This window comes from Equus quagga, unplaced genomic scaffold (assembly GCF_021613505.1).
Source record: "Equus quagga isolate Etosha38 unplaced genomic scaffold, UCLA_HA_Equagga_1.0 220_RagTag, whole genome shotgun sequence".
Lineage (NCBI taxonomy): Eukaryota > Metazoa > Chordata > Mammalia > Perissodactyla > Equidae > Equus > Equus quagga.
The window spans coordinates 638798-649704 of record NW_025799647.1 but is presented as its reverse complement, the minus strand read 5'-3'; the positions used below and the strand labels follow the sequence as shown (position 1 = coordinate 649704).

At 47.6% G+C, this 10907-nt stretch overlaps 1 protein-coding gene across 2 annotated transcripts in view; it reads left to right on the top strand.

Annotated features, from left to right (window-relative positions):
* LOC124233757 (sushi domain-containing protein 6) overlaps positions 1 to 4933 on the top strand; it is a 93418-nt gene extending 88485 nt beyond the window's left edge. For both annotated transcript variants that reach the window (XM_046650937.1, XM_046650938.1), the window contains exon 6: positions 844 to 4933. In XM_046650937.1, coding sequence (XP_046506893.1) covers positions 844 to 869 — 26 coding nt within the window. In that variant the 3' untranslated portion in view covers positions 870 to 4933. The remainder of the gene's footprint in view (positions 1 to 843) is intronic.
* The last annotated feature ends 5974 nt before the right edge of the window (positions 4934 to 10907 follow it).

The window sequence follows — 10907 nt, the reverse complement described above, 5'->3', positions numbered from 1 at the left end:
CGCCCAGCTGCACATATTGTGTGTCTACACATAGTGACCCATGTCCAAGTACAAATCCTCAGCCCTTCCACTTCCTGAGGAGCCAAGATGGTGCCTACTCTTCTCTCCTCCTTGCTCCCTTGCTTTGTTCCATGTATGAAACAGCATTTTTGAGAACCCATCTTGTACCTGGTGCTGGATTAGCTTTCAGGGTTGATAGAAAGAAATATGAAACATGCTCTCAGCCTGAATGGATTGTCAGTCAGTTGGGAAGATGGGGCCTATACTCAAGAAATAATGGAACCAAGAATTGTAGGGTCCATGTCAGAATGAATGGTTTAGAAAACACATGACATAGGTTATCAGGTTTGTTGCAAGCCGTGCCTGAGCCGTCTGGGGCTTGCAGTCCTGTAGGAAGTCAGGACCTCGAGGCATCAGTCTAACCCCATTGACATAGGAAAGACTGAAACCCAGAGAGGGGAAGTGAGTTGTTCGGTATCACACAGCTGGAAGATGTCTTTAAGGAGGAGGTGGGACTTAAGCAGGGCTCAGGAGCCTCATAGGATGAGATCAAAGACAGAAAAAGAAGTAACTAGACCAGCAGGGTTGAGGTCAAGAGGAGGGTTCAAGCTGCTGGGACCAGAAGGGGTTTGAATACCTGACTGAAGATTCAGATTTTATCACACAGGCAGAGGGAGAAATGAGCAAGGAAGGCCTAAAAGAGGCGAGACTACCCAGAAGTGTATGAGTAGGGCATTTTGTTTCTTTAAACAGGGGCTGCATGGGTATGCCTGCAGTGGGATCAGGTGTACTGCAGAGCCACATGGGGTAACCACTTTTCTTTCCTTCCTTCTCTTCCTGCAGATATCCCACTGTTGAAAGAAGCATGAGGTCTGCCACTAGCCTCTCTCCTCTGCGATGGTCCTCTCTGTCCTTCCTCCCTCTCCCTGTGGGTTTGAGCACCCTGTACTCCAGCCACCCTACCCGGATACCTGAGCTGCCACCTGTGTATCTGTGTATTTCTGTATCTCTGAGGGCCTGCAGGCCCACCTCGCTGGAAACTCAAGGAAGATTCTCGCCATCTGCCTGCTGGACAGCTGGAGGAGCTGGCTTTTTGCCTAGCGCTGCCTCCCCATCTATGTCGGGGACATATGTGAATGTGCTGGATTGAACCCTTCCTTTCCTTGAGCCCTCTGGGTCCCCTCCAGCTAGCTCTTTGGCGGCTGGAGTTTACTTGTGCCTTCCCCCCACCTCGTCCACTTTCCCTGTCACACAGGCTTGTTGCTGTCCTACAAGCTGTAGTGGCTGCACTGCTGCCCCTGCCCCCTAGGGCTGGGCTTGGGTCTGGCCTATTTCCTTTGAGGGCTGGCATTGCTGTCCTTACTTAGCAGGAGCAGATCCAAGAGTGCCTCGAAGTGGGGCGAGAATGTGGGTCCCTGCGCCTGCCCTTGGTTGACACCAGTGCCACATTTCCTTGGCTGAGAATGGAGGACGTGGAAAACCATGCCAAAGCCATCCCAGCACCTGTCCCTAGCTCGGAGGTGCCGGCTCCTGGCCCCTCTCGGTTGAGTTTCCAGGAAGCATCCAGAAGATCCCAAGGGAAGGAAGGAAGGTGATCATTAATGATTGTCTTCCTGATCTGCAAGTTCTCACTTTCTACTTCCAGCATCCGCTTTCCTGGCCTCGGTTTTTCTGTTTCCCCGGAGTGTAAGGGGAAGTTGCATGCTGCCTTTTGGGTTTGATCCTAGGCAGCTCTGGCTTCCTTGCTGCCCACGGAGGCCTGAGGTGAATCATCCCTGGGACAGGAGAGTTGCTGAGATGCCACAGAATGCCCATCTGGTCACTGGCAATTGGGGCAAGTTGCCCCATTTTGGGTTCTTGGTGATGGAAGGGAGCCTCAGAGTCATAGGCCGAGTCCCCAGGCAGCTGCAGGCAGCTCCAGCCCTGGTCCTGAGGGTCCTCCTCACCACAGTCACGTGCCTTAGTAACTGTGCCAGGAAGCGTCCTGCTGCTTGCTGCGCTGCTGCTTTTCCTACTCCCGCCCCCACCCCCTGCACCCCTGCACAGCTGGCAGCCACTCCCTGGGCTTCCCTGCACCCTGGGGGAGGGACGGAGAGACCGTCCGATACACCCCTGCCTTGTTGGCCTGCGGTGGGTGAATGGTTGTGAAGCAGCCTGGCTTCAGGGCCCTAGTGTTGAAGGAGTGGGCTCAGCGCTCCAGATGATTCTGCTGGGGCCTCTCCCTCAGCCACGTGTTGGATGCTGATGAGGCTGGGGTCGTAGAGCTCCCCCGGGCTGCTGCCATCTTCAAAAGCCGTGGCATTAAGGAATGCTTGTTTTTGTTTTGTTTTGAAGCACTAGGGCTGGGAAGCTTCAAAGCTGACCCTGTGCTGCACCTCTGCGCCTCCCCCGAGCCTCTCTGTGTGGGGTGGTAAAAATAATAAAGAGCCCAGTCTGTTTTCAGTCCCTGACCCCACAGCATAGCTCCAGCTGTGGGTGGCCTCGAAGACGAGGGGAGTGGCTATCTCTCAGCCTCCTGCCTCCGCTCTCACACACGCACTTTACTACCCGCTCATTCCCAGGCCTCTTGCCACCACTTGTAGTCTTCCTTCCTCTCAGGTAGGGGCAGTGCTTGCTGTGCCTGTTGGCCACTCCCGCGTCTCTCCCCTTCACCCTGGAGCCCTCGCATGCTGTGCCCAAAACCCAGGCCAGCGTGGTTCGATTGGGAACAGGTTGGCAAAGGTGCTAGAATGAGAACGCAGAGGAAGATGAAATGGACCAGGAGCCTGTCCTTGGCCTCAGGAGAAACTATTTCCAGAGATGTGCCTGCCAGCAGTTGGCTGGCACTAGGCCTGTCTGGAGGCGGGGGTCCCCACAACCCTCAGCTGCCTCGCTCATGGGAACCCTAGTCTTCCTCCGAAGAAGAAAGCAGGGCAAGTAGAGAGGGTCCAAAGTCTGCCTGCCGCTCGCATTTCCCAATCTTCCAAAACCTGAACTTTTGAATATTTTAAAAATGGAAGATCTTATCCTTTCTTATGTCATTACTCTGGGTTTTTTCCCCCTGAGATTGCACTTTTTATTTTGGGTTTATTCAGCCACATAGGTGACTGGCTTGGCCCTTGAAAAAATGAAAAGCCTTCTTTCACCTCACCTACCCTTAGCACCATCCTGGAGATTATGAGCCCATACTTCCCTACCTGGTAGGAAGGAAAGAAGCCAGGATAAATGGGAACCTCCCCTCCCCTCCCCCGCCTCCCTTGTCACTGGCTTTGATGAGGCCTACCTCCCCGAGGCCCCTGGGCCTGTGGGTGCAGGAGCCAGGCCTTGCATTGCTGCTGACATCTATGATGGCTTCTTCCAGCAGTTGGTTCTCTTCCCTGAAGCAGTTTCTTAGCCGTCAGCCACGTGCTGCTGTTTCTAGGGCTTTTGGGCTTTGTCCCTTGCAAGAGATTAGGGACACCACAGCTGCCTTGAGGTGGGGCCTGGCTGAGAGACAATGGCCCTGTCGGGTGGCAGGCTGTCAGGAAGGAGACTGCTAGAGGAGCCTGGGGCAGGGGGAAAACTGCACATGGTCTGGCTTGCCTGGGCTCCCCTCCAGGGGAGCCCAGCAGAGGGCTTGTCCAGGAGAATGGTCAGCACCAAAGGACTTTAAGAAGGTGTTTTTTTGCACATGTGAGCTGACTGGATGCAGGTGTTATATCCTGGTGACTTGCGGTCACATTCAGCAACTTTCAAGGGCCAGTATATGGTAAAAATAACTTAAAATTGCCGTCCCTTTCAATGCCTTAGTTTACTAGATAGGCTCTATCTTTTGCCATTTCTGAATTTTGTATGCTGTTCCCATTTCACTGGGTGTGAACTGTGAAATGGGCTGAGTCCTGGCCATTTTGTGAGTTCTTTTGGTTTTATAAGGCATTTCGATGTATATTCTACTAACACTCCGTTTGCAAACAATTTAAACTAAAGTGGTCTTCCTCGTGCATCTTGCCCTCTTCCCCGGGTCCCCCCCCCCCCCCCCCCCCCCCCCCCCAGCTTCAAAGTTCTATGGAGAAGCTGGATGGCAAGACAGACAAAGGTAGACTTTTCCTGCTTCATGAGTAGTGGCACAGGGATCCATGGCCCTCAGCCTTTCCCCTTCCAGTCCCGGCTGAGCTCTCAGCCACCTGCTTCCCACATAACTGTGTCACTTCCATTGCCAGGGAGCACCCTTACATAGAGAGTGGAATATGCTGCAAACATTTCTACATCCTTGCCTTTTCTTTTTCCTCCTTAAAGAGAATAAAAGGCCCAGAAGGGACTTGTTACATAGGCTTTACAGCTTAATTCCAGATGTGCTTGCTGAGGACCGTGAGGCTGGGAGCTTGTCTCGTGGGGCCTGCTGGAGCTCCTGGGTCTCAGCACAGGGACAGTCATTACTGTTGTGCACTGGGGGGCTCTGAATTTTGCTTGGCAGATGTGTGGACTGAGTGGTAGAGTAGCTGGTCCCCTGGAAAGGCAGCAGGCTCCGCTTTGCTGGGAAGCAACTCTTCATCTCCAGTTGAAAACTTAGTAGAATTTTTAATGAAAACCCCAGGGTGGAGCCCTCTGCCAGGCATAGCTAGCTGGGAGCACTGCAGGGGCTCAGCACTTGGATTGCCAAGCAGGGAGGAGAGATGGACACCGGTTGCGTGGCAGCCCACACACCCTGCCCTGGCTGCTGCTTATCGCACCACTATGGAATCCTCTGCAGAATGGTACTCATATGTAATGGTTTAAAATGACACGTGTGTCATTGACTCTGTGCAGGATGTCACTCAATCAGTTTGGATTTGCTTTATTTTATATATATATTTTTTGGTATCCTGTACATTGCAGTGGGTGTGAAGATAGTATTTTAATATTTGTACAAAGTTTAATTTAATTTTAATTGTTCTATGTATATAACTGCATTTCTAAATAATAAAAAAAATTTTCCTATGAAGGCAGTAGTGAGAGGTGTGATCCTTCCAGAAGGTGTTTGCAGAAACCCTAGACCGAAAAGAGTGTATCATGTGGGTGGGAGCTCCTGAAGGGATGAAGCATTGGTTCTGCGGGGAGGGGCGTCTGGCAAGAGGAGATGGGACGGGGAGGTGGTCTATGATACAAGAGAGACCACAAACGTAGTGGGAGTGTATTACTTCTCTCTTTTAAGTTCAGCCACTGATCAAGCTGGGATTCAGCAGTGAGCAAAACCATGTATTTTGGGCCTGCGTGGAATTTCTGACACACTGGGAAGGCAGACAGTTCAAATAGTATGTAGTGGTGACCAGAAAGGTACGATGGAGGACAGTCAGAAAGCACCTTTTGCTTGAAATGGCTTGTAAGCTGAGATGTGAAGCCAGTACAGCGAGGCTAAGAGGCAGGACACTACATCTGTGTGGGTTCAAAGGCAGCAGAGAGCACATGCAGTTTGAGAAACTAAAAGGAGTCTGGCGCTGCGTGGTAGGTCTGAGGGGGGATGGCTCAGGATGAGCCGAGATGGTTGGGCAGAGGCTAGATTGTGAAGGGCTGTACTTCATCCTAAGGGCAACAGGAAGTGCCTTAACAGTTGTACGTAACAGAATGACTTAGTAAACTGCATTTTGCAGCTGGGGCGGGGGGGAGTGCTCTCCATCTCTTCAAGAGAATGAATTTAGTGGGTAGAACATACTGTACCTGGAGACCATGTGGGAAGTTGTTGGTCTTGGGGAGAAGAAGGCAGTTTGAGCAGCTAGGTGAACAGCAACAGTGTTCTCTGAGATGGGAAATGATGGAGATGTAAAGATGAAAGCCAGAGTACGTGGAGGTGAAGAGGTCATTGCCAGCCAGGAGAGGCCAACAGTAGGTGAACAGTTACAACAGGTGGAAGGGTGTGAGTAGAGGGATAAAAAAACAGACCACCGTTAAACTTGCCGTGAAGGTAACAATCAGGATGTGTTTCTCTAACACACAGTGACAGATGGGAAAACATTTTAGGGGCAACAGTGCCAACCACCCAGTCTCAACCTCAGCACCAGTCCTCAGTAGGGTCGGCACAAATATCACTGCCTTTAGTTGCAAGGAGGTGAAGGGAAGAGCACTTAGCAACTTTTTAAAGTAATGCTAATAGCTGATACTCATACAGCACTATGTCCCAGGCAGCGGCCTAAGCACTGTGTGTGTATAAACTCAGAGAATCCACACAGCAACTCCACGAGGCAGGTGCTATTATTTCGCAGAGCCCCAGGCCACGTATAATGAATCTGAGGCACAGAGGTGAACTCACTTGCCCAAGGCAGAGCAAGGATTGAGTGCAAACCCAGATGTTCCGCTGGAGTGATCCCCTCCCCTGCCCATTCCTACCCCCATCCGAGGCTGCCTTCCTCTGCCTGTCAGTCTCTGTTCTAACCAGTGAGCTCAGAGAGAGGAAAAACTAATTGCAGGGCGGAGAAATGGCACACTGTTCACTAGGATGATAAACTACCCTCATCTCAAGGAATGGGAAGTGCCCAGCATGGTATGGGGAGGGGCATTCAAGCTAGGCAGAACATGGTAAGAAATAAGTTCACAAAGCAGAAGGAATTGTTCCTCCAGAAGAAGAAAATATAAAAAGAAGAGACTGCTTATTTCAGTGATGGCTAAGTCTTCATTGTTGCTGGAAAACTGGCAGAAACATGTCCCATCAGGTAAAGAATGCTGGGGAGGGGAGACGTGTCAACATGAGGTCACCCAAGGGGTTGTTGCCTTTCTCTTGATGAGAGATGAGGCAGGACAAAGGTGACAGAACCCACAAAACCTGCAGAGCTGCCCACGAAGAAGGGCTTACTTTGAAGCGGCTGCCTCAGGCTGGGAGAGGTGGATGGAGGAGAGAAAAGGGATTTCCTGCCCTGTTGCCGAACACCCACCTCCCAACTTGGAAAGCTGAGGCTCCCAGACTACAAAAGTAGTAACAATCCCTCAGTGGGTCTTTCTCAGACTACTTAAAAAATATCTCTAAATATGCCAAAGTAATACATACTCATTTCAGAAAATTAAAATCACTCAATACTACCTCCTACTGCTAATATTCTTCTTTCTTCTATGCCTAAATATATTTTCCTCTAAAAGATCACTTTTTTTTTTCTGAGGAAGACTGGCCCTGAGCTAACATCCATGACCTTCCTCTACTTTCCATGTGGGACGCCTGACAAAGCATGGCTTGATAAGCGGTGTGTAGGTCCATGTCTTGGGTCCAAATTGGTGAACACCAGGCTGCCAAAGCAGAGAACGCAAACTTAACTGCTATGCCAGCAGGCCGGCCCCTAAAGATCACTTTTTTAGTAGTATTTTGGGTTTTTTAAGCCTTACAATCTATTACAATCTCATAAAACATTCATCTACATAATTTTTAACAGTTGCATATGTTTCCATCATATTGGTAATTTGGACTTTTAGGTTGCCATAAAAATTTTAAATTCTTATGACCAATGGTTTGCTAGCATTTAAAATGATTTCCTTGGGATAAATGACTGGAAATGAAATTGCTAGATCAAAAGAAATGCACATTTTGGTGACTTTTGATATATCTCAAATTGTCCCCCAAGAAAGTTATTCCAAATTCTCTTCTCATTGCTGGTGTTCATTTTCCCACAACCTCACCAGCATTGGGAATTATCATTTAAAAAAAAATATGCCAGTTGAAAGAAAGTGGTATTATTTTTGACTCACGCTTGTTTCATTATTCCTGAAGTTAAAATTTTAAAATGTAGTTTGTTTACTCTTCATAACAAAGACATACTGAAAATTGTCCACATTTGATGTCCAAGGCATCCACGTTTGAGATGAAAAGTCAAAAACTCTGAGTCTCGGGGGCTGGCCCCGTGGCCGAGTGGTTAAGTTCGCTCGCTCCGCTGCAGGCGGCCCAGTGTTTCGTTGGTTCGAATCCTGGGCGCGGACATGGCACTGCTCATCAGACCACGCTGAGGCAGCATCCCACATGCCACAGCTAGAAGAACCCACAACGAAGAATACACAACTATGTACCGGGGGGCTTTGGGGAGAAAAAGGAAAAAATAAAAATCTTGAAAAAAAAAACAAAAAAAAAAAACTCTGAGTCTCCATCTAAATTAACATATATATATATATATATATATATATATATAATGCATAATATATATAAATAGATAAACAGGGAATTTCATCTGAAATTCCTGGGGCAAAGAATGAATCTGAACCCAGGCAAGACGTAACACATTCTCAAGACAGGCCTGGGTTGCCCCTCTAAGCTCCCTGGAGGTAGAGGAGTGTCAGAGGGCTTGGGGACCATCCCATCCCACGCAGAGAGGTGAACAGCTGGTTGGCATTTCAGATTTCCCATCATGCCCCAGTGCCCCCAGAAAAGGAAATTTCACAACTTAGGAATGTCCTGAGCAGCCCGTCTGGGGCAGCATGAACTGTTCCTGACCCTACGGAAGCAAATGACTCTCAACTAGTCAGGGCACTGCAGAGCGTGGCAAGCGTGGACTTCCCCACAGTGGAGCTTCACCTGGGAGGCAAGCAGCCCAGCCTCCAGCAAAGGCAGCCTGTTTGCAGGTTAAGCCTGTGGGCTGGGGCTGAACATCTGGGGTGATTTGGGATGTGTGAAGGAAGGACCATGACAACACAAACAGACCAAGCGTGAGGTCTGCTGTGGCTTCTGGGGTGGTCTCTCGAAGCCCTTGAGCATCTGGGCTCCAAAGACTTAGAGACTTTTGGTGCCATAGCCTGTCTACTGATGGCCGTTCCCACTCCTGCTCCAATCTTTTGTTCATTCATTCAGCAAACTTCTCTTTCTAGGATTTATTTTACACAAAACGTGGTACTAGGTTCCAGGGACACAACAGTGAATAAGACTCAGTCTTTGCCCTCAAAGAGTTTGCAGACTTATGGGAGAGAGATTGAACAGCTCTCTAAAACTTAAGGCAGAACTTGAAGAAAAAACAATCAATGGAGCACCAGCAAAGTGCCTGGGGAGTGAAGAGGGAAAAGGAGTTAATTTCTTTGGGGGGTGAGCAAAGATTCCCCAGGGAAGGTGCCATCTGCTTTGCATCATGAAGGTTGAATTGTGTTTTAATACTATAGGTGGAGAAGTAAGTGAACAAGGAGCTGTGTAGTGGAAAGTGCGAAGAAGAGGACTTTCGGGCTATAGAGACCTATAGGCGCAAAAGTGCCAGCATATAAAACTAAGAACCATCTGAAACGATCAGTTTTGCAGGTTAGTAAAAAAAGGTCAGATATGGGCAATTTCAACCCCATGCATAATTGTTTTAAGATCTGCTAAGACTAAATTAGAAATGCCTTTCTTCTCTGGGTTGACTAAACTTTAATTATTTTAATCACGAGAAAGAAACCCGTAGACAAGTGTCCAGAGACCTCCAGAGTCTATTTTCTACAAAAACAGAGGACTGAGCACATTTGACTTCCTGGTCACAACCTGCCAGCTCCTGGCCCCTGCCTGCAAGGGGCATCTTCAGAAATCACGTGAAGGGTTCAAGTCTCCAGTCCAGGGTCAACTCACTTGCTCTTTGGCACAGACAACAGGAAGGAGGCCCACTGCTTGCCACCGAGTTTCTGCCAGCAGCAGCCAGGCAGCCATATCCAATGTTAAGAGGAGTTTTAACCCTTCTCCCTGTTTTCCTTAGGGCAGAAATTAAGGGACAGCGATTACATCCAACTACAACGTAACTCTTTCCCTGTCAAGTTTCTCTGTTTTTCATTAGAAACATTCAAAACTAATCAAGCTATCTTATAATAAGAGTAACACATGTTAAAACATCAGAAATAATATTTTCACCTATCTGATTGGCAAAAGAAAGAGCTTAAAAACATCCCGTGGGAGTGTAAATTTGTACATTCTCTGTGCAGGGCAATTTGGCAACGACCATCAAATTACAATGCAGTTCCTCTTACCTTCTCCTCCTGAACAATTCACTTCTAAAGCCAGTAAGCCAGTAAGTAGGGGCAGAGTTACAAAATCTGACAGGGAAACCACACAGAATGAACCCTGCACTGTCAGACTGGAATTGTAGGTATTGGTGCGAATTCATGGTTTTCAATCTACATAGATAGATGTAGAAATAAATATAAATGTAATGTGTGTAAGCGTGTACACAAACATACAGATTCCCTAGCTCTTCCCAGAGGGCTGAAGCAGGAAGATTATAAGAGGAGCCCGGAACATTTTATTGTATCAGAAAGCAAGAAAAGGCTCAAAAATGATGGATTTGTGCCCAAAGGACCCCACTGGAAGGGGCTTCTACTAACCAAATCAGGAACAATTTGAGCCTCAAAATAAATAGTGATGATAAATGGATTATAATCCCTTCAGTAAAATACGAGACCATGAGACCATATAGATAAACAGAAGCCTGGTAGACATTACTTTAATCAAGTGGGACAAATGAAAATCATGCATCTCCTGACAGGATGCAATGAGAGAACCTAGCACCACCTCCACAATACTCCCATCGGAGTGCAATGTAAATCTAAACATGAAAAAAATGAGATAAATCCAAACTGAGTGATATTTTACAAAATAATGACCTGTAATCTTAAGAATGTCAAAGTCATGAAAGTCAAGGAAAGACAGGAATTTTTCCATGCTGAAGGAGACTAAAGAGACACGCATAAAGAGAAATGTAACGCATGATTCTGATCCTTTTGCTCTAGACTTTATAGGAACAACTGGCAATTTTAATGGAGGATTAGATGGTAGTAATCTATCAAAGCTAGTTTCTTGATTTGTTACTTGTATTGTGGTTATGTAGGAGAATGTCCTTGTTTGTAGGAAAAACATGTTAAACTATTTGGAAGGGATTGGGTGACATAATCCCAAATGGTTCAGGAAACTTTCTGTAAATTTGTAATTGCTTCTAAATAAAACTATTTACTTAAATTTAAAAATGTTACAATGAATCCTTTGACTTGGAAATTCT